Source organism: Thamnophis elegans, chromosome 6 (genome assembly GCF_009769535.1).
Source record: "Thamnophis elegans isolate rThaEle1 chromosome 6, rThaEle1.pri, whole genome shotgun sequence".
Lineage (NCBI taxonomy): Eukaryota > Metazoa > Chordata > Lepidosauria > Squamata > Colubridae > Thamnophis > Thamnophis elegans.
Window position 1 is genome coordinate 46,126,605 of NC_045546.1, and position 26,115 is coordinate 46,152,719.

At 36.1% G+C, this 26,115-nt stretch overlaps 1 protein-coding gene across 1 annotated transcript in view; it reads left to right on the plus strand.

The window, feature by feature from the left end:
- Window positions 1-23,342, plus strand: part of USP25 (ubiquitin specific peptidase 25) — a 66,236-nt gene extending 42,894 nt beyond the window's left edge. The window contains 21 exon segments of the mRNA XM_032219347.1: window positions 19-49; window positions 52-145; window positions 2,792-2,887; window positions 3,260-3,421; window positions 5,535-5,740; window positions 6,063-6,133; window positions 6,901-7,129; window positions 7,802-7,952; window positions 8,287-8,497; window positions 10,898-11,011; window positions 12,940-13,035; window positions 17,655-17,833; window positions 18,677-18,755; window positions 19,117-19,196; window positions 20,817-20,902; window positions 20,905-20,939; window positions 21,279-21,293; window positions 21,295-21,479; window positions 22,743-22,824; window positions 22,826-22,880; window positions 22,883-23,342. Of these exon segments, the coding sequence (XP_032075238.1) occupies window positions 19-49; window positions 52-145; window positions 2,792-2,887; window positions 3,260-3,421; window positions 5,535-5,740; window positions 6,063-6,133; window positions 6,901-7,129; window positions 7,802-7,952; window positions 8,287-8,497; window positions 10,898-11,011; window positions 12,940-13,035; window positions 17,655-17,833; window positions 18,677-18,755; window positions 19,117-19,196; window positions 20,817-20,902; window positions 20,905-20,939; window positions 21,279-21,293; window positions 21,295-21,479; window positions 22,743-22,824; window positions 22,826-22,880; window positions 22,883-22,914 (2,289 nt within the window). The 3' untranslated portion in view covers window positions 22,915-23,342.
- The last annotated feature ends 2,773 nt before the right edge of the window (window positions 23,343-26,115 follow it).

Consider the following 26,115-nt stretch of genomic DNA (forward strand, 5'->3'; position numbering starts at 1 on the left):
TCTTCTATTTTCTGCCAGCACTGGTTTACTGAGTTACCTCCGGTCTTGACCTTGAGCTCTCAAGATTTGAATTCAATCAAGCTTTGGGAAGGCCAGAAAAGATACACAACAAATTAGAATTCCCTCCGGTTTTATACCTGGACAGGTATAGCTCATTATAGAACTTGATAGGGTAATATAATTTTGGATGTAATATTCAGAGAATAATAATCTAATAATCAGTTCTTTTAGTTGCTACAATTTAATATAGTATTGTGAAAAATATATTTTCCATTTCATCCCCATTTATTCTTACGACAAAAATTAGAGTTTGGACATTTGGCATATCTTTTCCATGTAGGGCTCTAATCTATATTGGATGGTCCTAACAATTATTTATTAGCATGTGAAATTAAGCATATTATGCAATAATTTGCATACTCTATTCAATTTTCTTTTTTTGCTATTAGAATATACTCTTCCAATAGAGTATTATCTGTCCATTGGCTTCCTTTAACATAGCTATTTGAGGTAGGAACTTCTTCTAAGTTCAGAGATCTTTATGTATTAAATTTGAAAGGCATCCCTTGTTTTTCCTTGTGTGTTTCTCTCATCAGTATCTATATTGATATTGCTGTAATGCTGCTCCTTATCTTTTCTAACAGTTTTCTGAAATTCTCAGTTCCTTTCCAAGACTTCTGTCTTGTTGATAATTTCTGCTGTCTGATATTCAGCTTGTTTTCTTCTCTTCATGTTTGGCATTGTTGTTTCACATTCATTCTTAATTACTTAAGTTCATACCATAATTCTTCTAGTTCTTTATCAGTGAGGTTCGTGATCCTGATGTTTTCTTTGTCAGTGGTGGGTATATGTTCAAGATCCTATTGTGGAAATAGTCTGGCTTTCTTTTTCTTTAGCTTACCTTGAAACCTGAGTAATTTATGATCTGTTCCATAGCCAGCACCTGGCCATGTCTTTGATGCTATAACTGAGCTCTTCAGTTCGGTGTTTTAAGATAGTATTAACGGAAGAAACATCTAGAGTGGCAGAAATTGATAACGTTTTCTCCTTCATTTCAGTTTCATAAGTTATACAATCCAACTGCATTTATGTTTTTAAGAAGTCACTAGATACTCATTTATTTAAATTTGTATAGGTTCTCCTGCTAGAGCAGGGAGCTGGATTAGAAGACTCCAAAGTCTAGTCTAGTCTAGTCTAGTCTAGTCTACTCTACTCTACTCTACTCTACTCTACTCTACTCTATTCCCCTTTTAATATTTCCAACTTTGGCATTTCAGTCTTCAGTCACAAGCAACACATATTGCTTGCATTGTCTCCTGATTTCAAAGTGAACTTGGTCATAACACTTCTCTGCTTCTTCTGCATCTGTGATTGGAGTATAAACTGGAATGATCATCACATTAAAGGATTGTTCACAGAATCTAATCGGTATTTAATCATTGATTGTATTGTAACCAAGTACTGTTCTTGCTATACACTTCCTAACTATAAAAGCAATGCATTCCTTCATTGTTTTAAGTTCTTAGTAATAAATAGTGTGAAATAGTCTTTCATACTGAAAGATTGAAACTTCTGATCAATCCATTTTATTTAACTGTTGCCTAAGATATCAATTTATAGTTTTTTAATTTCACCTTTCTGCTGCACTTTCCCATTTTCATTCTTTTATGTTTCTGCTTTCCAGCTTTTGGTTTTCTTTCTTATATGGCCGGGATGGCGAACCTATGGCATGCATGCCACAGGTGGAACACGGAGCCATTTGTCAGGGCACGCAAGGTGTTGCCCTGTCAGCTGGCCAACACACATGTGCGCACTGGCCAGCTGAGTTCAGCCTTTTTAAAAGCCATTTTTCGCCCTCCCCAGGCTTCAGAGGCTTTATAGGAGCCTGGGAAGGGCGAAAAGAACCTCTCCCTGGGGAGGCTTCAGGAGTTTCCCTGAAGCCTCCAGAGTGCAAAACACCAACCCTACGGGCAAACAGGAAGTTCAGGAACGGACTTCCGGTTTGCTCATAGGGTCGTTTTTTGCCCTTTGGAGGCTTCAGGGAAACCTCCTGAAGGTCTCTGAAGCCTCTGAAGGGTCTCGGGGGGGGGGGGGGGGGGGGGCGAGCTGTTTTCACCCTCCCCAGGCTCCTCTAAAGGCTCTGGAGCCTGGGGAGGCGAAAAAAGCATGGAAAAATGGGGGGAGTGCCTCTCATGTTTGCATGTGCACTGGGGGGGTCGCATGTTACATTATGGGTGTGGCACGCCTGTGCACGCCCCCCCCCTGCGCTCCTCCCCCTTAAGACAGGTCACCCAAAAAAGGTTCACCATCGCTGCTATATGTCAACATTCTGAAAGCTTTAAATGTAAACATGATTAGCCTTTCCTCAGTAGAATGTTGATTGCCATCTGACTTAAGAATCCTCATTATCCAGCATTATATTGTTAATCATTCTATACACAAATATATTGGAGATGGAAATAAAAGCTTTGAATCTGGATAAAGGTGAAACAATACATAAACATGATTTTTTCCCACTAGTTTGCCATCCTTGCCATACCTATAAAAGCTGTTCAAAAGCAGTTGCCTTATGATTTAAGATGAACATGTAAGGGCCATCTATTTATGTATGTATCTACCAATTGAAAATATAATGTCATATTTGGAAAACGAAGAACAGATTTCTTCACCTATTTCAATTGCGCACAAAATTCCAGAATTAAACAATGTCACTAATGGTAAGCAGAAGTACTAAGTGCCCACATTGCTAAACTATGCTGCAGATGAATCATAATTGTTTTTGTTTTAATAGGTATATGCACAAAAACAGAGAAACTACACGAATAAAAAGAGATGAAATCAAGAGACTGAAAGAATACCTCACAGTATTGCAGCAGCGATTAGAAAGGTAACATAGAACATTCACCAGTAGAAGATAATAGAATTTAGTTTACTGACTTATTAAAATTTATATTTCATATATCATAGGTAGCTTTCACTGCCAGAAGTTCTTCGTATTGTCTCTCATGAGTTTAGGCTAATTTTAATTGATGCATTTGGCATTAAAATAATCCAAGAGGTATCAATTAAATAATCTTTTAATCTACTAAATGGCAGCTGCTTATCTCAAAGATTTTACTCGGCTGAAAGGCATCTGTCTTGTTTGTGTTCTTTTGTAGACCTGTACTGTTCATTCTTAGAAATCACAGTTATGTATCCTGTTTATAAAATGACTGTGTTTAGAACACTTTTAATGACAACATTTGATATATTTTGGCAGATATTTAAGCTACGGTTCCGGTCCTAAACGATTCCCATTGGTAGATGTCCTACAGTATGCATTGGAGTTTGCATCAAGTAAACCAGTATGCACATCTCCTATTGAGGATCTTAGTACTAGTGCTGTTCCTAGTGGTCCTTTGTCAACACATGCAATACCAAGGTAAAACTACCTCTGATGGGTCTGTTCATATAATATAGTCTAAAATACCGTATTTTTCAGAGTATAAGACGCACCTTTTTTCCTCAAAAAGAAACTGAAAATCTGGGTGTGTCTTATACATCGAATACAGCATTTTTTTGCCTCCTGAAGCCCTGCCCCCTTCACCAAAATGGCTGTGCATAGCCTTATTGAGGCTTTCAGAGACCTCCTGGGGGCTGGGGAAGGCAGAAATGAGAAAAAAGGGGCCATTTTTGCACCCCCAGCAGCACTCTATAAGCCTCCATAAGGCTATGAATGGATTTTTTTTTGACAAAAACCGGGCCACTTTTTGCTCACCCCCCCCCCCCGGAGCATTCTGCAAGCCCCCACCCCCAGGCTATTCATGCCTTTTATTTGAAAAAAAATGGGCCATTTTGGGGATGTTTGCAGAGTGCAAAAAAAATTTTTTTGCTTTCGGAAAGCTCTTAGAGTGATTGATGAGAATTACATTGATCAAGCGCTGTGCCAGCAGAAACAAGTGTTAGGTGCTTCAGATTCCTTCTCCAGCACATGGATAAATACACCTGGAAACATCTACCTATATACTCTTTCTCTCTCCCTACCTACCTACTGTATCTCTCTCTCTCTCTCTCTCTCTCCCTCTCTCTCTCTCTCTCTCTCTCTCTCCCTCTCCCTCTACCTACCTACCTACCTATCTACTCTCTCTCTCTCTCTCTCTCTCCCTACTTACCTACTGTATTTCTCTTTCTCTCTATTCCTTTACCTACCTACCTACTCACTCCCCCTACCTACCTACTGTATTTCTCTCTCTCTTGCTCTATCCCTCTACCTACCTACCTACCTACTCTCTCTCTCTCCCTACCTACCTATTGTATTTCTCTCTCTCCCCCTCTATCTACCTACCTACCTACCTACCTACCTACCTACCTACCAACTCTCTCTCTCTCCTTATCTACCCACTGTATTTCTCTTTCTCTCTATCCCTCTATCTACCTACCTACTCTCTCTCCCTACTTACTTACTGCATTTCTCTCTCTTTCTATTCCTTTACCTACCTACCTACTCTCGCTCTGTCCCTACCTACCATTGATGGGTTTCAAAAATTGTTTGAACCTACTCTGAGGGTGTGGCCTCCTTTGTGGGAGTGGCTTGCCACCCATGTGACTGGATGGGAGTGGCTTGCTGCCCATGTGACTGTATATGAAGATGCCGACAACACTTGTCAGAACCACCGTAAATTACCTCACGCATAGCACTGGCATGCATAAGAATATGATGTAAACTAAAGGCATCTTTGGTTTGCGTTAAAACAACCTCAACACATGCAATGTTCTGATTGCACCACAAACGCAGTAGTCATCCTTACCTTTCACAGAGACACTTTTATAAATATGAGCTTGATAGTGTAGAATAATCATATCCAAGGACCAGTGGTGGGTTTCAAAAATTTTTGGAACCTCTTCTGTAGGTGTGGCCTGCTTTCTGGGTCCACTGGTGGAACCTCTTCTAACTGGTTCGGTAGATTTGACGAACCGGTTCTACCGAATAGGTACAAACTGGTAGGAACCCACCTCTGCTACCTACCTATTGTATTTTTCTCTCTCTCTCTCCATCCCTTTATCTACCTACCTACCTACCCACCTACTCTCTCCCTCCCTACCTACTGTATTTCTCTCTCTCTCTCCATCCCTCTACCTACCTACTCTCTCTCCCTCCCTACCTATTGTATTTCTCTCTCCCTCCCTCCCTCCCTCTTTCTACTTACCTATCTACCAACTCTCTCTCCCTACCTACCTACTGTATTTCTATCTATCTATCTATCTATCTATCTATCTATCTATCTATCTATCTATCTATCTATCTATCTATCCCACTTACCTACATACCTACCTACGTTCTCTCTCTCTCTCTCTCTCTCTCTCTCTCTCTCTCCCTACCTACCTACTGTATTTCTCCCTCTCTTTCCCTCTATCTACCTACCTACTTTAAAAAAAAATTGCCTGTTTAAAATCTTGGTGCGTCATACTCCGAAAAATACGGTAATTTTACTAATATTAAGTAATATTTGGAAAAATACATTGCACTCAATTTTTTGTATTCTTAACAAATGTAGCACAGTAGAACAACAGGGGCCTTCTACAGAAACACAGAGTGCAGCACCTACCCAGCGATCAGTTATACACAAGCCATTTACACAATCACGGATTCCTCCAGACCTACCCATGCATCCAGCACCACGGCACATAACTGAAGAGGAGCTATCAGTACTAGAGGGCTGTTTACACCGTTGGAGAAAAGAGGTGGAAAATGATACTAGAGGTACAAATTTGGAGTTTGCCTTAAACTATATACATACTTTGAGAATGAAACAACATTTAGATAATAAAAAACAACAGCATTTGAATAAAAAGTAAATTTATATAGCATCTCCCGGAGTTCACTGGATAAATGGATGGTAACTTTATAAATTGGAGGGATGGGTGGATGAGTGGGAGAATGGTTAAAGATATGTGATAGAATAATATTTCATACTAATTGATATTGAACAAGCCAATGTTATGATACAATTTATTTATAAAAATTCAATTTTAGATAATTCACAGTAATTATTTTAGAATATGACACTTTTTTGTTACTTTAGATTTGCAAGAAAGCATAGCTAGAATACAGAGAACAATTGAGTTAATGTACTCTGACAAATCAATGTTGCAAGTAAGTACTCTTTCTGTATAACAACATTTATTCGTGATGCATTTTGTACATGTTAAGAGTCTAAATACATATACATTTACATTACTATGAACACAATGTAAAATGCCTGTATTTTTGGAGATTATGAATCTTTAGCACAAACAAGACCTTGTCATATACTTTCCAATTCCATTTTTCAGAAGATAAGAATGATTCTTACAGTTGCAGTTTGTGTAACAATCATTATGTAATTTATTTTAGCTCACCCATTCATAATTTGAACTTCTGTGGATATAAAACAGTTATAAGCTGATATTTTAAGAAAGCAGTAAATCTAGTTACCAACAAAAGTACAGAATGTATCATTTATTCTCCCAAGAATCATGTTGCTATACGCAGTCTGCTAAATTCTTACACAGTTTCAAACTGGATCATAAATAAACTAGATATTAATACCCTGTTTAAACATGACAGTGGTCAATACTTGTGAAATCCTTCAGGTATTGGTGAGTGAAATAAAATGCATGGGACATTTTTTTATCAGATATAGTTAATACCTCATTCATGTGTTTTATATTGCTTGTTTCAGCCATTCATAATCAGTATATAAGTTCAAAGGGATATGCAATGTTCTGTATGGCAGGAGCAAAATTTACCTGGAAAGTCTACAGTAGAAACATCACTATTGTAGTTGCACAGCTTTGCATGAGCAGGAAAAGAAAAACATTATTGTATTTTTATTATGACAGAGTTGCTTATCCATCATATCTTGATTTTATTTGATTTAGGTTCCTTATCGGTTACATGCGGTGTTAGTTCATGAAGGCCAGGCTAATGCAGGACATTATTGGGCATATATTTTTGACAGTTATCAACAGAGGTGGATGAAGTACAATGATATTTCTGTGACAAAATCTACTTGGGAAGAGCTTGAGCGTGACTCATTTGGTGGTTATAGGAATGCAAGTGCTTATTGTTTAATGTATATCAATGATAAAGAACCACTTTTTATACAAGGTAATATATAATGTGTTGCTCCCTGTATGTGAATAACATATTACAATATTCATATTACTAAACATCACTATTTAATATTGCTTGAGACCTAGAGAGGCAAGTAAACTATAGTTTAATCTGAATATGCCTGTTTAAATTTTTTGTTGTGATTCAGTTTGGTATTGCTGAATTGTAAATAAAGGGCTCTGTAAAAGAGTTTTCATTGAAAAGAACCCTGTAAAGCAGGTATGTACGTGTATGATACATTGTGAGCTATAGGGGAAGGCAGGAGAGAAGTGCCCTGTGTATTGCATTGCTTCCATTTTCTTCAGTCCCTTTCGATACAGTTCTGTAAAAGTAGAGTTACCCACATATATACTTTAGAAACTACCCAGCTGAATTCTGGTAAAATTCTTGCTGAAAAATTGTTCATCTAAAGCTTTTCAAAGCACTGATGGTGATGAATAAGAAGGGTGTTTGACCCTTCTCACAACAGTTGACTAACCCACCTGCAAACCATTGCATAGATGGAACAAAATAAAGAATAATATTAAAAAATAACCAAGTTCTTTTTAAAAAAAAGACTAAATAAAGCTTTAGTCTCCCATTAACATAAAGTCTGAACTGTCACCTATAGACGAAATTCATAAATATTTGATATTCTAAATGACCTTATACCTTTATCTCTTATAGAAGAATTTAACAAGGACACTGGGCATATGATTTTTGGATTGGATACATTACCTCCTGATTTAAGAGATTTTGTTAAAGAAGACAATAAACGTTTTGAAAAAGAGTTAGAAGAATGGGATGCACAGCTTTCTTTGAAAGCTCAACAAGAAAAGTATCCCCTGTTCCCAGGGTGCCTATGTCATCTACTGCCCAAGGTTTGTAAAGAAAGCCATTTTTCAATGCTTTTTTCTTCTAGCAAAGTGTGAATCTTTTTTCCACCTTTAATATAACATATATAATTTAATTGAAAAACAATTTAATTGAAAAGTGTGAATCTTCTGTCACACTACAGTAGCAAACATAACCTGCTGTGCCATGAATGCCCAAGAACAAGAGTGCTCCATCTATACTTGATATACTTGATATATATATTTCCTTATCTCTACCTATGCCAAATAGCAGCTAATACTAATAGAATGTGCCAGCATATTTCTTTTTGCTGTTAGCTTAATCAAGTCCCAAATAGATACCATGCTAACATATTTATAATAGACTTTTCCTTTTTGTCCCCCAAAAATAATGGGAGAAGAACCAGAGTATTTGGAACAACCCTCAACAGCTGATTTCTCAAAACAGTTGAAAGAAGACTCTATACGAGCAATCACAAAAGCATTTACTGAACAAGAAGATAAGAATCCTGAAACTATTATGCACATGGTGAGATCCTTAATATATGGATTTTTAAATTTTGACTTACATTAAAACAATCCCACTAGCTCTGTTTTAGTACACTTATGTAACAGTTTCTGTTTGATTTTCTGCCCCCTCAGAGAGGTGTTTATTGGCTAATTAAGTCACATTATGGCAAGCTTTGAATTTATTTATTTCTTGATTTCTTTGAAAAATGTACCAAGGAAAAACTCTTTTCTTTGCAAAATTTTCTTGATGAGACTAGGTGCTTGTATCCTATTAACAAGTAAAAATAACTGTCCTTTTTGGCAGATGACATTGAAAATTGGTTTGAATTATGCTTTTAACAAATTTTTAAATCTCTTGACCTGGCACATAGGCAAAAGAATTAGGAAAAGTATGAGATTAATGTTCATTACAATGCCCTCTGCATTACTTGGATTCATATCCAAGTACAAAGTTGTTTCTACTGTTCAAGATCACAGGAAAATAACTAGAAAAGTGATGATTTTATTATGTTACAACAAAATATATATTTCTATCTGTTACTGCATAGTAATAATTTATGTGAACTAATTTTCAAATGGAAAGTTCAGGCAAGTAGATATAGTTTAGAAATAATCATTCTAGAAATAATAAAATCATGTCCTTGGATGTTACATCCAGAAACATCTAGAAACAATTTTACAGTTGGTCAGCTGCAAAGTAACTGTGCTGACAGAAAAAAAATCTTGCCATCTTCATTAACTCAGAGCTGTAGTCCAATAGCAAGTTCAGAGCCAGTACTTAATTAGGAGAGGCTACTGTGCCAAGATTAGAGAAGAATGACTGCACAAAAGCACGTGTGCCACTGATTCAGTTTCTTCACAAGAACACTGAGCACATGAGTATTTTTTCCCAAAGCACTGGCGATAAGCATTAAATTGGCACAAAGAGAAAGGATTTTTGATATAGCATATTAGGATGCTAACAAGTGCCTTGCATGAGTGAAAAGAAATATTAAACTTGTTGTCTCATAAGATGAAAAAATGCTGTATAAAATCACCTGTATTTGGCTATTTTCCTGAAGTAGCCAAAATGCCACCAAAAAATGAAATTTGAGCATAACTTGAACTGGCATGACCTTGTTGCAGATGCTGATGCACTTGAAGTCAAAGTCTTATATGTTGAAACAGAAAATGTTACATTCTTGGATTTATATTCTTACTAATATCAATTTATAGGTTTAAATGCCTAAATGACAAGGTACCAGTTTCTTTGAAATTTACATTTAAAATGATTTCACATTACTTCATTTTAAAACTAATCTTATGCTTCAAAGGAAGAAGTACTGGAGGAAGTTGTTCCAAAGGGGAAGGTATTCAGGAACTATAGATAAGGACAGATCAAAATTAATAAGGAAATTTGAGTAACATTTTTTAATTCAGTATCATAACAAAAGCTTATATGTACTTTCAAATAAGAAATTACAAACTAAATATAAATGAAAATGAACATGGAGTTTTATTTGACTATATTAAATATGTTTTTATTCTTACTATTGATACAAAGTATGCTCAGAGCATCTGGAACTAGAGCTGTTTATTAAATGAAGTAATAAATAGCATACAATTGAACAGGAACATAAGAGAATGACAGAGTTGGAAGGGGCCTTGGAGGTCTTCATACATTAAAAAATGTTAACATTCATATGGATTACAATAAGCAGGCCTGTTCGTTATTACTAATGATATAGCATAATTTATTTAGGGTTACCTATTGATGATTCTGACAATGGAGTCTGGCATAATATGATCCGTGTTGCAAAGAATTGGACATGACTTAATACTGAACAACAGCAATTAATTATTCTATTTCATAAACAGTTAAGAAAGAGGGAAACAAAGCTACTGTATATTGCTTGTACTCTGAATATGAAGTATATATACTACATACATACAGTATATTAATGATAAGTGGGCATATTTCTGTTTATAAGCATTTCCATTTTAAACTATGCATTCTTAAATGAGTACTCTGAAAGGAAAAAAGTTAAACAGCATCTTTGACAGCAAAAAATTAATAAAGTTAAAACTGTAAAATAAATGTGATTGGTTTTTTGTCATTTTAAAGAATAACTCACAAAAACTGGGATAAACCCACAACTAACATATTTATCCCATCTCTGCCCTTGAAAATCCATGTGTATGAAATATGTCCATTACTTCTTTGCTAAATCTTTCCCCAAAAACGTTTTGTATCCTTTTAGATGTTGTGGGCTTTTAAAAATATTTTATATATTTATAACTCCCTGATAAAACCAAATAATTAAAAATTAAATACAGAGTAAGACTGATAACATCTTCACTGCAATTGCAGTTTATCTGATAATTTGATAAATCTATTATCAAATTGATTTTTGTTTTCATTTATATTTTTAATCTACAGAATTCTCATAATGACCCAATTGGAACAGCTCCAAATCAAAAAGTTGTAGAAGTGACGATTCCTGATATAGGGACTTACGTGGTTGAGTCAGAGGAAGGGGGGTATGATGATGAGGTATCATCTTCAACTTGGTCACAAACTATTACATCTTTCATGTGCTGTACATAGGTGCCTGAAAAACCTTTGGCATGCTTGCACATGATAGAAGTTAACTAGCTTTTGCTTTTTAACAAACTTAGTTCAGTTTGTTTATTGATATTGACCAAACCAGAAACTGCTGCTGCTTTGTTTCTAATGGCACATTTATTTGCATGATATAAAATTAAACTTAGATCATTCAGATGTATACATTTAAAACTTGCAAATTGTGTTTATGATATTATAAATCAGGTAAAAGGTGTGTCCTCACAATATTTAAATATACAAGCCACAAATTCACAGTTAAGCATTACTGTTATCTAAATATTTCTCACCTATATCTTTTGAGATATAAAAAATAAAACAATAAAGAGCTCAGGACATAATACATTCAAAGATAAAGCTTTAGTTATGAAAGCTAAAAAGTGCATAGCCAGTTTTGATACAAAAATTAAACTTCAGCCTATGCTTTAAGAATCATACTCTGTTATTGTATACAAGAAGGGCCACTTTTAAGTCATACACCAGTCACATTAGAATATGCCAAAAAAGTGATCTCTTTGTCAAGTAATGTGTTACCATCCTCCAAAATTTTACTCAGAATATTTAGAGTTTCTGTATACACAAGCTTTAGCGACCATATAGTTAAAAATGAGTGTTCTTTTATCCATTTAAAATCTTTTTAAATCATAAGCTTTTTAACCTTTCTGTTGGTAAATCAAAATCCTTTAAGATAATGGTATCAACATCAACATCATTCTTGTTGATGTTGTTTGTTGATGTTGTTTTAAAATAGTGAGGTTTTTCCCCCCCCTTTACTTAATTCTCAAAACAAGGAAACTCGCCAGGTTTCTTTATTCTTTCCTGGAATTTTCAGGATCTCTCTTATATTATATATTAATTGTATACAGTACATCCAAAAGTATTTAAGAAAATGAGGCTTTGGGGGGTTAAGGTGACCATAAAGGGTACACAGTTTTGATTATGGAAGTAATCAACACAGTTCAGTTCCCGCTCATGGAGATGCTCACAGGGACATCTAACTTTCCATAGATCCTCACCTTGAAGCTTATATATTACTGGTAGAGTAACCTACACTCAAATGCATTCTCGCCTGTGAAAACCCTATGGGTACCTTTAGGTCCATTATTTTCCATTATTTTCATTTAGCGGAACTTCCTTCTGGGGATTGTCCAAATGGCATTTCAATAAAGGCAGATAGACTGGTAAGCCACTTTGAACACCTGGAATAAAATGAGGAAAATGCAACAAATAAAAAAGAAATTCCAGAAATAGAACTTAAAACAGAAACCATGATGCTTTTGATTGTGAAATACTAAGTTAGTTTTCCCATTGGAAGGCTTGAAAGAGGAAAATAAAACATTTACACATGGTTTACACAATTGAAATACATACCAATCAGCCACACATATCAAAGAGAGGAAAAATGATTGATATATGCACATTTTATACACAAACACAATCCCTCATTACATTCTGTATCTTATTTTATGAAGGTTGGAGAAAGTTTGAATATCTTGGACAGTTAGTAATTCTTTATATATTATTTTTGAGAAATATAGATATAAATTCTAGTTGTAACAAAATCACTGTGCCTCGTTGCTCGTTGTAGTAAAATTTACTTCCCTTTACAAAACCATTTGCATGTGCATGAAATGATAAATATATTTTTAAATGCTTGAGGTTAGTTCAGACATAAATTTAGCTCAGCTAATTAAAGTGATATAATCTACTATATTTAAACCACTGAAGCAAAATCTAAACATTTGCCACTGCAGTTTGTGCATGCAGTTGCTATATGACATGAGTCTGTGAAGGCACATACTGACTTGAATTTATATTTTCATTGCTCAATATATACATATATGAATCTCCTGTGACAGGTTATGCTGACCCCGAACATGCAAGGTATTATAATGGCTATAGGTAAAGCCACGCATATATATGACAGGTGTGGGCCAGAAGCAGGGTTCTTTCAGGTACAATCAATACTTTCAATTTTTCCTTTTCTGACTGTTTTTGTACTTTAATTTGTCTTTGAATTTTTAGTTTGTTTACATTTAAATGTTTTTTGTTGAAATTTCATCATCCGTACTTGGTAGTATTTTTATAACTTAATGCAGTTTTTACTTTTCCTTGAGATTAGTAAAATTGTAAACTTCAGTACAAATTTCAGAAAGTGGATACATGCTTAAGAATTAGTACACTAATTCAGATATTAAGTACTAACAACAATGATTTAAGTAATAGGGGTTTGTTTTTAATATTTTTTAATACTGTTTTTAATCTTTTAGAGTCATTAAGAAAGTAGGTTGCAAATACATTTCCTAAATGAGAAAATGAAGGGTTTGGTGGTTATCTAGTAATGCACGCACAGAAAATTGATGAAATTGCATATAATATTAGTGCATTTACTTACTAGGAGAAACAATAATTATGGCTATAAAGTTAAGTGTTTTAAACATAACCAGCCACAGACTTGCTTTCTATTATAATTGCCTAAACCTGCCTTTTGCAATAATTTGTTACAACAGTTGAATTGGTGACTCCCTTTTCTTTTCTCTATTTTTTTATTAAGCACATAGATCTGTCAATAGATTAACAGATATATCAGTCTTTATTGCTTGAATTAAATTATGCATCCTAGCACACATAACAACTGATAAGATTTTTTTCTCTTCTTCTTTCTGCTGATAGCAAACATAAAAACACATATATGTAAAATGCAAAACATACAGTTTTGATCCCAAAATTGATGTGGATTTAGATCAGCGGTTCTCAACCTGTGGGTCGTGACCCCTTTGGGGGGTCAACCAACCCTTTCGCCTAAGAGTCCTGAGTGTGGCTCTTTCACAACCCGCACACCCTGACCCCGCATTGGTGCCGGTCGGGGGGCTGAAAATGGAGCCATGGCGCTCGACTGGCAGAGGCGGCAGCTGCAGCGCTGCTGGGTGCTTCTGCTGGGCGTGTTGCCCTCGTTCTCGGGCACCTGCCTCTGCTACAGCCTGCTACTCCTCTGCTGCACTCCCCCAGCCACCCCCTGACAGTGCCCACTGCCCAAAGAAACTTCTGCAGAAGTGACGCGTCTACCCACCTTCCGCCCCTTGGCTGGCCGGTGGGCGATAGGGGCGGTGGGAGCAACCAGGCCAAGGCAGCAGTGGCCAAAAGGCTCCCGCATGCGCTGATTGGGGGTGTCAACATGGGAGGCACCTGCACCGTGCTGGAGTTCATCCGCGGCCACCCAGGCGTGTGTGCCCTCAGCACCAAGCCCTACTTCAACCGGCACTACAAGCGGGACCTGGAGTATTACAGATGAGGCAGCTCAGTGGAGCTCAGGAAGTGGTCGCCATGGGAACAGGCAGAGGGAGAGCTGCCCAGCAGCCCCTGCCCATCTCACCGGATCGTCTGGCCGCGGTGCTCTGCTTTCCATCGGGCCTGGAGCGTCAGAACCTCGAAGCACTGCTCCGCATCTTGGACTCCCCAGTGACCCGCCAGCTCACTTTGGTGCCCGTCCTGCACCCCTCGCACGCTTTCCCATGTGCCCTGCCAACCCTCCGCCTCCTCACCTGGTTTGAGGCAGCGGCGGGAAGCGGTGCTCCTTCCCGTCCGTCCCCCGTTTCCCGGCCGAGACTTCCTCTTGTGCGACCCCCTCTTCCTCCTCTCACAACCCCCTGACCAGCTGTGGTGGGGCTGGGAGGGTGGGCACACATGAGGAGACCCCCCCAAAAGCGAGCTCCAAAGCGCAGCAAAGGTGTGTGCGGGGCGGCTGGCTGTTTGCTTAAGAAGGGTCTTGACAGAGCACAAAAGGATGTGGCTTCTCTCCTGCACTAAGGCTTCAGCCATGACCTTGCTGTGTCCTCCATGTCTTTGGCTGAGAGCGGAGGGCACAAGCTCAAACTTGAAGTTGCAGAAAGAGAAGGCTGCCTAATGGGCGAATGTGGTGCAAAGTGAGGTACAGGGCTGCTTCGCTTCTTCACTAAGGCTCTGGTGACCCTCCTCCTCCTCCCTCTCCTCCTCCTCTCATGGGAGGGGGAGGGATGACACAGCAAGGCTGGGGGATTGTGAGAGGGAGAGGAAGCCACCTGAAGGGAGGCTTCCACCATGGCTGGCGATTGTTCCTCAGCAGGGAGAGAGAGACAGAGAAGGGAGAGAGAGGGAGAAAGAAAGAGATGGGGAGAAGAAGGGAGAGATAGCCGGGAGGGAGAGAGGGAGAAAGAGTTGGGAAGAGGGTGGGAGAGAAATGAGAGGGAGAGGAAGGGAGATAGTGAAAGAGAGAAATGGAGAGAGAAAGAGATGAGAGGGAGGGAGGGAGGGAGGGAGAGAGAAAAAGAGATGGGAGAGGTGAATGAGAGAAATGGAGGTGGGAGAAACAGGTAAAGAGATTGGGGGGAGGGAGATAGGGAGAAAGAGAGAGATGGGAGAGGGAGAAAGAGAGAAGGGCAGAGGGAGAAATGTGTGTGTGTGTATTTCCCATAGAAAAGAAAACAGCCACAAAACCTGGGAAGCCATGGCTAGAGGGGAGTCAGGTGACTTGGTGGCAGTGAGTAACATCGAGTTGGCCATGCCGACTCAGATTTTGTGGCTCCCGTTGTTTTCTCTGGGAAATGAGCCCAAGTGGCTCTTTGAGTGTTTAAGATTGCAGACCCCGGCCTAAGGCCATGAGAAAACACATATTTTCGATGGTCTTAGGAATCGAGACACTGGTTCCTATGGTTGGGGGTTACCGCCAATTACCTCCCTGCGACCAATTAGATCTCACAGATTGGGCCTCCTCCGTATTCCATCGGCCGGCCGGTGCCGGCTGGCAACTACAAGGAGGAGGGCCTTCTCAGTAGTAGCCCCAACCCTTTGGAACGAACTCCCCGTGGAGATTCGTACCCTCACCACCGTCCAGGCCTTCCGCACAGCCCTTAAGAACTGGCTAGCCCGTCAGGCCTGGGGACAAGGATAGTTGCCCCTCCCGAATGATGAATGTATGTTGCTTATTACTTTTATTATATGTGTCTATGTCACTGTTTGTACTTCCCCTCCCTGATTTTATGTGAGCCGCCCTGAGTCCCCTCAGGGAAAAGGGCGGCCTACAAATGTTAATAAACATTACAAACAAACAAACATTACAAACATTGGGGGTCACCACAACATGAGGAACTGTATTAAAGGGTCGCGGCATTGGGAAGGTTGAGAACCACTGGTTTGGATCATTCTAAAAGTTAAGTGTAAAATTTATTCTAAATTTATCTTAAAGTGGAAGATCAATGAATTCAATGTTCCTGTAACATGGTATGGAATTCATATTCTTGTTCTAATTATGGAAGCTAAATAAAGAAATTTGCATTAGAGATAGCTGAAGAAATTAATAAAAGGAAGGATTATGAATCCCTAAGAGATACGACCTCAGAAAAGTTACATGTGTAAATAAAATGACAATGAAAGCTGATTGGAGCCGATGGAATATGGATTATTCCCATAATGCAAGAAATTTTCTTTATTTTCTTGTTTCTACTCCATTATAGAAGATAGTATGTGTAATAAAGATTAATGATATATCTCTGAAGCATTTCACAGCTTTTCTCTTACACATGCATTTTATATTATTACATGTTTGTTTATTTTTTTTACTAAAATCTGAGTATATTTAACTCAAAATATAATAAATGGATGCATTATATCAAGCGTAGTTCCAAAACTGTTAACAGTCATTTCCTGGTTCAGCTTTAATGTGAAACAGAAATAATTAAGATCTTCCTTGATATTTGCATAGCAGCACAAAGGAGTGATAAAAGAATCATATGTATACTTATAAACTTGTTTTAGCCTACCATATAAATCCAAAACACACTTGCTTTTCAGTTAAAACATAGCTTAGCAAATCTGCATGGAAATGATCACATTATCTTCATTATAAATATATATGTTATGAAACTGAGCTATATTCCTAAACAAATAAGATTCCAGATGCGTATTTCAAATTGTATTGATTCAATGATATATTACGTTTTTGTTTTATGTCTATGTGTCATATTTTTAATTGTATTAGTGTTGTATATGACTGTATAGGAGACAATGACAGCACATTCTTAATGAATCTGTTTATTTTTCATTTGTTTAAAAATACTTCAGTAGTTCTTTTCTATGCTTTGTGTATAAAGATTGTATGTATTGTAACTTGTTAATTGTACTCTAGCAGATGCATATTTATTAAACACTGTTTGGATGCAGTCCAGTGCTAATATAGAACTAAATTTGATTAAATGTTTCGACTATGCAGTGTAGTATAAAACATTGGTCTGATACTATGCTTTCTTATTTTTAAAAAAATTCATTTTACTTAGAAATAAAAAAAAATAGATTTAATTTAAATAGATTTTTGTTATACGTTAACACAAAAACAAAATTTGTAATCCAACATTATTTCTAAAGAAATGCTAATTGCAGTCTATATTTTAAAGGTTGTTCAATCACACAATTCAACCTGTTTGTTATTTTTAACATTTATATATAATTTTAATATGCCTATGGCCCATATGTTTTAATACAATAAGATCTTTAGTTTTGAAAATGGACAGTTCAATAACATCCACTTTCATTTTGTATTAAGGCAATAAAATTTGAATATGCAAGATTACTCAAACTGGCCCAAGAAGACACACCACCTGAGCGTGATTATCGTTTGCATCATGCAATTGTATACTTCATCCAGAATCAGGCCCCAAAGAAAATAATTGAGCGAACATTGTTGGAGCAGTTTGCAGATCACAATTTAAGCTTTGATGAAAGGTAATTTTGTAAGCAGGCTTGCATCAAAAAAATTTAAACAAAGATTCTTAAGGAGTAAAGAACTGTAAGTATCATTGGTTTAAATGGATCAGCTTTAAAAAAAATATTCTGTAAAAAAAAGTTATTTTTTCTAATTCATATTGATCCAGACTATTCCATTACCAAATTTGAATGTAGTTAATGTTTTATTTATGCTAAATGTTAGTGAAATAAAGTGTATTATTAATATGTTTTATATGTTGAACATTCCATCCACACCCTAGGAATATATATGAAATATATATGAAGTCATATGTATTCTTGTTTGAAAGAACTATTGTTTCATTTTCAGTAATACTCAAAACTTTAAGAAAAACTGTCATACTGCAACTGTAGACCCACCTTGTGACACTACATTGTGTTTAACTTAGTATAGATGTAAAAGTCAAGCTGACCCTTTCACACACCAAAATACACCCTTGTTCGCAATAGCAATAGCACTTAAACTTATATACTGTTTCATAGTGCTTTACAGAACTTCTAAGTGGTTTACAGAGTCAGCATATTTCCCCCAACAATCTGGGTCCTCATTTTACTGACCTTGGAAAGATGAAAAGCTGAATCAACCTTGAACTGGTTAGGATCAAACTCCTGGCAGTGGGCAGACTCAGTCAGTCTGTAATACTTCACCATGGCACCACCCCTGTAAATAGGTTGATGTTATTGTAAAATAAATGTAGGGGATAGCAGATATATCTGAAACCAAAGCTATGAATTCTTTGCCTGGAATGTTACAATTATGTTTGTTGCTCTGAAGCATGACTAATATTATCTTCATTAATTCATTTTCTTTTACTTCCTAAGGTGCCGTAATGTGATGAAAGTGGCTCAAGCCAAACTTCAAATGATAAAACCAGATGAAGTCAACATGGAAGATTATGAGGTTAGGCTTCTGCTTTGAAACTTGTTTAGTAAATTGTATTTTAATCTACAGAATAGACAAAAGCTTCAATACAGCCACAATTAATTTATAACCAATTGTTGGACATTTTTATAAAACTAGTGGCTAGAACTACCTGGTTTTAATTTTAAATTTCTTGCAGTTATTTTTATGTGTAAAACAGGAATTAAAAAGGAGTGGAAGACATATTTTAAAAAATCAAGTCAGTAAAATGTATTGTACTTTTAAAAACTATTGGTTTTTCTCATTGATGTGAATGGCTGCAGAGTTTTTGCAGATTTGCCTTAAGTACGTGACATTAGTGAATTTAATATTTATTTCTCTTTTTGTCATTTCTGTGCAGTGGTGGCACCAAGAATACATAAATTTCAGAGAGACAACAATATATCTCATGGTGGGATTGGAACATTTTCAAAAGAGGAAGTAAGAGAATCCAAACACTTATTAAAGTTATACAATATATTTGAAGCTACTGTATACCCCCAAGGAAAGATTATTATATTGAAACATTACAAATACTGTATTAAATTTAGAAAATTTATAAAATAGTACAAAGTTTTCAGATTTTTCTCCACTGCAACTAATCTTAATGGTGAAGGATTCCTAATGTAGACAGTGTATCAGTTATATTCTTTAAAGGATGAGGATGTATAAGTGAGTACAATTCCAGAGCGGGCAAATTTTAATTTCTTCTATAAACAATGACCAGTGGATTCTGTTTCTTGTTTTTCTATTTTTCTTTTTCTAAACTATATTTTTTATTTCTAACAAAACAGAAAATGCTTGTGAAAGAAATTGGAACAGAACCCCAAACCAAAAGATAAATTAATATGTAAAAGGGTAGAGAAGCCTATGACAGAAGCAATGTTCAGTTATTATTCACAAAAATAGTAAAATAATAAAACAATAAAGCTCATTTAAGTCATGCACAAATATTGAAAATGTAAAAGGTTCAGACACTTAAGTATCCTTATACAAAACTGTTCCTATGGGCATACACTGATTGTTTTCCAACTATAATTTCAGGTGCTGGTACTAGGAGACAGAGAGAGAGAGAAAGATGATAGATGAAATTTTGTATGTTACCGTCAATGTGTGAAATTAGACATTTTATAGAATGCCAAAAATAGAACTTCGGAGTATGAATATTTCACATGTTTCGTAAGCATTCTATGAAATGCCAAAAGGCAAACCAGCAAAGTATAAAATTCTCCTGATAAAATGCCATTCTAGCCTTCCTTGTTGCAATAAGTAGATTGGTACTGATATTTTTCTCTCTCTTTTCATAAAAAAGTTCTATTCTTTATTTTACAATTCTTCTCTCATTTTCATATACATGTTTCAATGAAGGGGGTTAGGGTTAGGGTTAGAAAAACTCAAATAGTGCAAGATCACGAAATGTGATCTGGGTCATAGAATTGCCAAGAGTTGTACTTGACTAAATAGATACACCTTCAACACCAACCCTAACCCTTTTCATGATTCCCTTTCATACTTTGCCTGTATAGTTCTTGTCATTCTGCATAATGCATAGGTACTCTATACAATGCCTAGGAAAATATCTGGCATATTAAAACAACACAGACTTTTCCCTAAAAACGCCACATACAATGCCAGCTTTTCATACATTGGATCAGAGGTGGATTCCTACTGGTTTGACCGAGTAGGTAGTAACTTGGCCTGCCACACCCCCCAAACCAGTTCTCTTGGCAGCACCATAGGCGCTGCCATCTTGTTTTTTGCTTCTGTGCATGCGCAGAAACTTTTTTAGTACTGTGCATGTAGTGTGCATGAAGCGCGTGTGCACAGTGCATCCCTGTGCAAACCAGCAGCCGGAAATCACCCCTGCATTGAATGGATGGATGGATTAGATGGATGGCCCCACTGTACTTTTTCTTTCCAATATAAAGATTTAAGCAATGTGTTGTTTATTCCAGTGTTTTGTATATGTATAAATATTGGTTATATGATGGCATACTTCAAATGTATATACATTATTATAAAAATGATCTTAATGGCATTGAAAATATTTTTGTTTTCTAGTTTTAAAGAAGCTTTGTTATATCTAATATGTGCATATCACAAGAATAAAGAACTATCAGCAAATGGTTTGTATAGGGGGCATGATGAAGACTGATATCCCATTACAGAAGAGAATGTTTGCTGGTAAGTAAAATTAATATTTGATTCCCATGATTCCAGTAGGGTATAATTTTTATTTTTTTTAATAAAATCATAATCAGTTCAAAATCACTCTCAATAATTGTATGAAATTTAATACCAATCTTGCTATTAAGACGAGAGGATTGAGCCAACTTTAGGCTTTTCAATTTAGTTTGGTATCATGTTATTTGGACTGTTTTGCGTTTTTGTTACAGTTGTTTATTACTTATACTGAAGGTAACTCTATACCTTTGTATGAGGAAAAATGTCTATTTGAAAAATTGGATCTCTCTGGAAGTAGTATAAATATTTACTGTTGTGGTTGTTTTTTATTGCATGAAGAAACTAAATGAGGTGTGCTGCTGCACAGTTTGAATCTGGAGATGATCAACAGGTAAATAAGGGCCTGGAAATTATGAATGAGCTTATCGTCCCTTGTCTACCATTATTGCTGGTGGATGAAACGGAGGAAAAGGATATTGTTGCTGTGGAAGATATGAGAAACAGGTGGTGTTCATACCTTGGACAAGAAATGGAGCGTAAGTTCCCTCTAGATATAACTTTTTAGATATACAGTATATACAAATTATATGATTATAATTTGCTTGAACAAATTGCATTTCTTGAATTTGCACATATTACTTGAATACAAAGCAAAATATCTTGAATTTCTATTTAGGTAGGAGTGATTTTAATATATCCTTAAAGTTAATGTATTGGAAATGGGGAGAGAAATTGGGTTGTCATGATGAAAAATTTAACATATTTTACCATTAATAGGCACAATCTGTCAGGTTGACCAAAAAGCAAAACACATACTTACCGTATTTTTTGGAACATAAGACACACCTTTTCCCCCCCAGAAAAGAGGGTGAAAATCTGGGTGCATCTTACACTGAATACACCATATTTGGCCCGAAACCCTGCCCAACGCATCCAGTTTTTCGCAAAAAATGGAAGGTTTTGGGAGGCCTGCAAAGTGCTCCCAGGGGCCAGGAGGGCAAAACGAGCGGAAAATAGGCCTGTTTTTCACAAAAACAGGGCTGTTTTTGCCCTTCCCAGGACCCAGGAGTACTCTTCAACCTCCCACAATCCTCTTCACACCCCTCTTTTTTTTGCAAAAAAGGGGGCTTTTTTGGGCTCTGTGTTTTTGCCCTCCTCAGCTGCCAGGAGCATTCTACAGGCCTCCCACGACCTCTGTATGCCCATTTTTTTTCCCCAAAGCCCCCAATGTGTCACATTTTTGCCCTCCCCAGCCCCTAGGAGCACTTACATGCCTCTCAACTATCTACATGCCCCCCCCTTTCCCCCCCAAAAAAACGGTGTGCAGAGGGTTTGGGAGGCCTATAGAGTGCTCCTGGGGGCCAGGGAGGGCAAAACCTTTTAAAATTTTTTTACCTCTTGGTGCATCTTTTACTCCAATGCATCTTATAGTCCAAAATGTGGTATTAAATTTAATGTATTGTATTATTTACATTTGGTAAGGATACAAACTCTGTATGATAACACTTGACATACACCATGTTTTACTGTTAAAACCTCTTGTTAAGTTGTCATGAGGTGATCCATTGAACGATCCATTAGCTTTAGTGGATAGGCTGACACTGGAAAGTTGTTCTTATTATTAACCTTGCTCGTTATAATGCAATAATTATTCTCATCAGAGTACCATATGGATTTGCAGTCACAGGAAGCAGTTTTATAACTAGCTAGAATCAGTCATCACTGAGATATCTTATAAGATGTTTTGCTTGCTCCTTGATAATTGAGGAAAAATAATTCCAACCTACATTTTTTTCTTTACAGCTAATTACAAGAAAAATTGACGGATTTTCTGCCAAAATTGCTAGATTGTTCTACAGAAATTAAAAGCTTCAATGACTCACCGAAAATTACCTTCTTATTCTACCAATGAACTGTGTGAGCGTTTTGCCCGAATCATGTTGTCCTCAGCCGAACTCCAGCTGATGGAAGATAATATACGGAAGACCTTCTTAAGCACACTGTATAAACTGTTTTTATTCTTAATCCTTGCCTTCCTGTCACAGGATTTGCTTGTTGCTGCTATAGTTTTAACTCTTTCATTTTAATAATGTAAGAAAAGAAGCGGATTGTACAGAAATTAGCCAGACTGCAGACAATATTACTGAGAATCGCATGGTACTCAGTTCCTAGTCAGCCAGAATTTGTGCAACATTACAAGTCTGATTTATTTTGGCAAACCTGCTTTTTTGCCACTTACCTGTTACGTATTATTTCACTTTTAACTTAAGATCTTTTACTTCATGAACAGTTTTCTGTTCGGTCTGGACTATTCTGTGACTCCATCAATTTTAAAGTGACCAGTGTACAATACATGATACCTGGTAGCTTGTAAATTACATCAAGAATAAAAAGTTTTATTTATGGCTGCTTTGGTTGCAAATGAATTATATTTTTTTAAATGAGAAATTTATATTTGTGAATTATAAACCTAATTTTGTACATGGTATATAGCATAATTGATATATTGATAATGATAAGTAGTGCAGGCAGGCACAAGATCCTTGGAAACTTGTTGATGTTTAAATTATACTTAAATACGTAGCATACAGAAAGGTTCAGGCATTTAGACTCAATTCCTCAGCCTATCAAGTTGTAATTCTCTGGTGTCATTGGCTTCATTTCCAAACCAAGTGGCTGTCTAAACTAATAAGCGATCCTGGTATTGGTCTTACCTGCCTACCTAGCGTATCTGACTCTCATAGACTTTGCAGGACACAACGTTCTTAGTTCTTTAAATTGGAAGAACAACCACTGCACAAACAACTTTAGGACTTTGATAGCAGACACTAGGCAGAATAAAGGCAATAGGAATTACAAGTAGTCCTCAACTAACAACAGTTCATTTAGTGACTGTTCATTCTGTTCACTTATGAACAGGCATTGAAAAAGGGACTTGGGACCACTTTTCATACTTATGACCGTTGCAACATCCCTTTGGTCACATGATCAAGATTCAAATGCTTGGCATCTGACTCATATTGGGGTCATGTGATCATTTTTTTAGGACTTTCTGACCAGCAAAAATCAATGGGGAACCCTGATTGAATTAACTGTGACTAACAATTTCAGTGATTCACTTAACAACTGTGGCAAGAAAAGTTATAAAATGAGGCAAAACTCCTTAACAATTGTTTCACTTAACAACAGGAAATTTTGGGCTCAATTATGGTTGTAAATTGAGGACTACCTGTACTGCTGTTTTCAATAATGTAGTTTCTGTGTCCTCTGTATAAAATTATGTAAAGGGTAAATTGAAATTTCTATTTAAGGATTATTTACATTGTTTCTCATCTGTTGCTAGAAATACATGGCTGACATATTAGAAAAACACAAATTGATAGGGATTTTTAAGATTATGACTTTTCAAATATGAATAGTATAGTTAAAACACTTTTCTATTATCAGTTATAATTTAAAATGTTAAATTACACATACATAACTGCAATTGTTGCCAATTTTTCCTGTGCAAAGAAATGTTTATTTACATTAAATAACACTAACAGAAAAATCAGTGTATTGCTTTAATTTATAAGTGATTTATGTGGTCAAGAGGTAACATGTTTATTTTTCCCTGTAAGTCTCAAGACACACCTTGCAAATAATTTCTGCAGTGATTGGTTATTATCAATACATGCAAATAAATAAATTGAAATACTTCAGTAGCCACCTAAACATTAGTTTTTTCAATGTTAAACCATTAAGCAAGCAAAACTAAACATTGCTTTTTTATAAGAAGCAGTACAGAAGTGTTTTGATAATATATATCTATCCAAGACAACAACATGGTATCTTCAAATTTGACAAATGAAACATCTGAATATATATGGTTCTTTATTTTTGCTGCTAACTTGTTTATTTAGATGTCAATTTATTTTTATGAGATATGATAATATGAAAAAGGTATATTGCAACAATATTTTATTTTATATATATATTTTTATACATTATTCCATTTCTAGGATTCTGGGTGATTACACAGAGGGAAATTCTGTTAATTCAAATCTGTAAAATATAATAGAAACCAAACAGGTTAAATAAGGCACGGAATCATTCTATAACTATTCTTTCATCTACTCCTTTCCTTCTCTCCATAAGAATACAAATCAAGAAATAACATTTTAATGCTAAATCAAGAAATTGACCTTAATTTTCATAAGATTTACCCATATCATGACACTTAGAGTAAGTTCTGGATCTGGAATCCTGTAGATCAGGGAATCAACTGGCAACCCACGAGGGCCAGATGCATTACACGCAGGCCACGCCCACCCCGATTCTGCAAAGGCAAAAGCATTGCAATATCTCATGTGATATCACGTGACGCAATCAAGTTTGACACCTGTGCTCTAGATCCTTTTTAGTATATTTGTAATTTGCAATTTGTAGTTTTGTAGTTTAGAAATATATTATTGCTATCCTAATCCAAATCAGCAGTAACAAATTCTTCATAGAAGAGAAAAATAGATTTTTTTAAAAAAAAAAAATAGGCACTATATTATCTCAATATTAGACTTTTTGAATTACCAGTGCTTATTTATTAGATACTTGTTAAAAAAATTACATAAATTATACAAACTGAACTAAAAGACTTTCTTTACTGTTCAATTCTTCCCCATCACTACCTGCTGTGATTTCTTATATTTTAAAATCAAAAATCCATTTTAATGGATAACAGTGGTACTGAAACATTTTAGTGGTCTTTTGAAGTGCATAATTCCTCCTATTTGCTAGTGTTAAATTAATGGATAATAGCCTGAGTTGTTCTTTATTGGATTATTTTTAATTATCCATTATTTTCCATTTTATTTCTGTAAGAGACCTATTTCTGTATATAGAACAAAATAATTTCCTGACTTATTGAAAAAGGCCTTGCAGCCTTAGTTTTATCAATTTTCACTCAGGAGTGAACAGCCCTGAATAACACACAGTAGTATTCTTTTGAGTAGTAGTCCTCATTTTAGCAACCATTTGAGGTTATGACAGTATAAACAAAGTAGCTTTGCAAGCAATCTTTAACATTTATTAGTATCACAGTATCCTGTAGTCACATGATTTTCATTTCTGTTCTTCACAATTGGCTTGCAGCAAGCAGTTAATAGTGGAAGTGGAAGTAATAGTTGTGTTCACATGATGT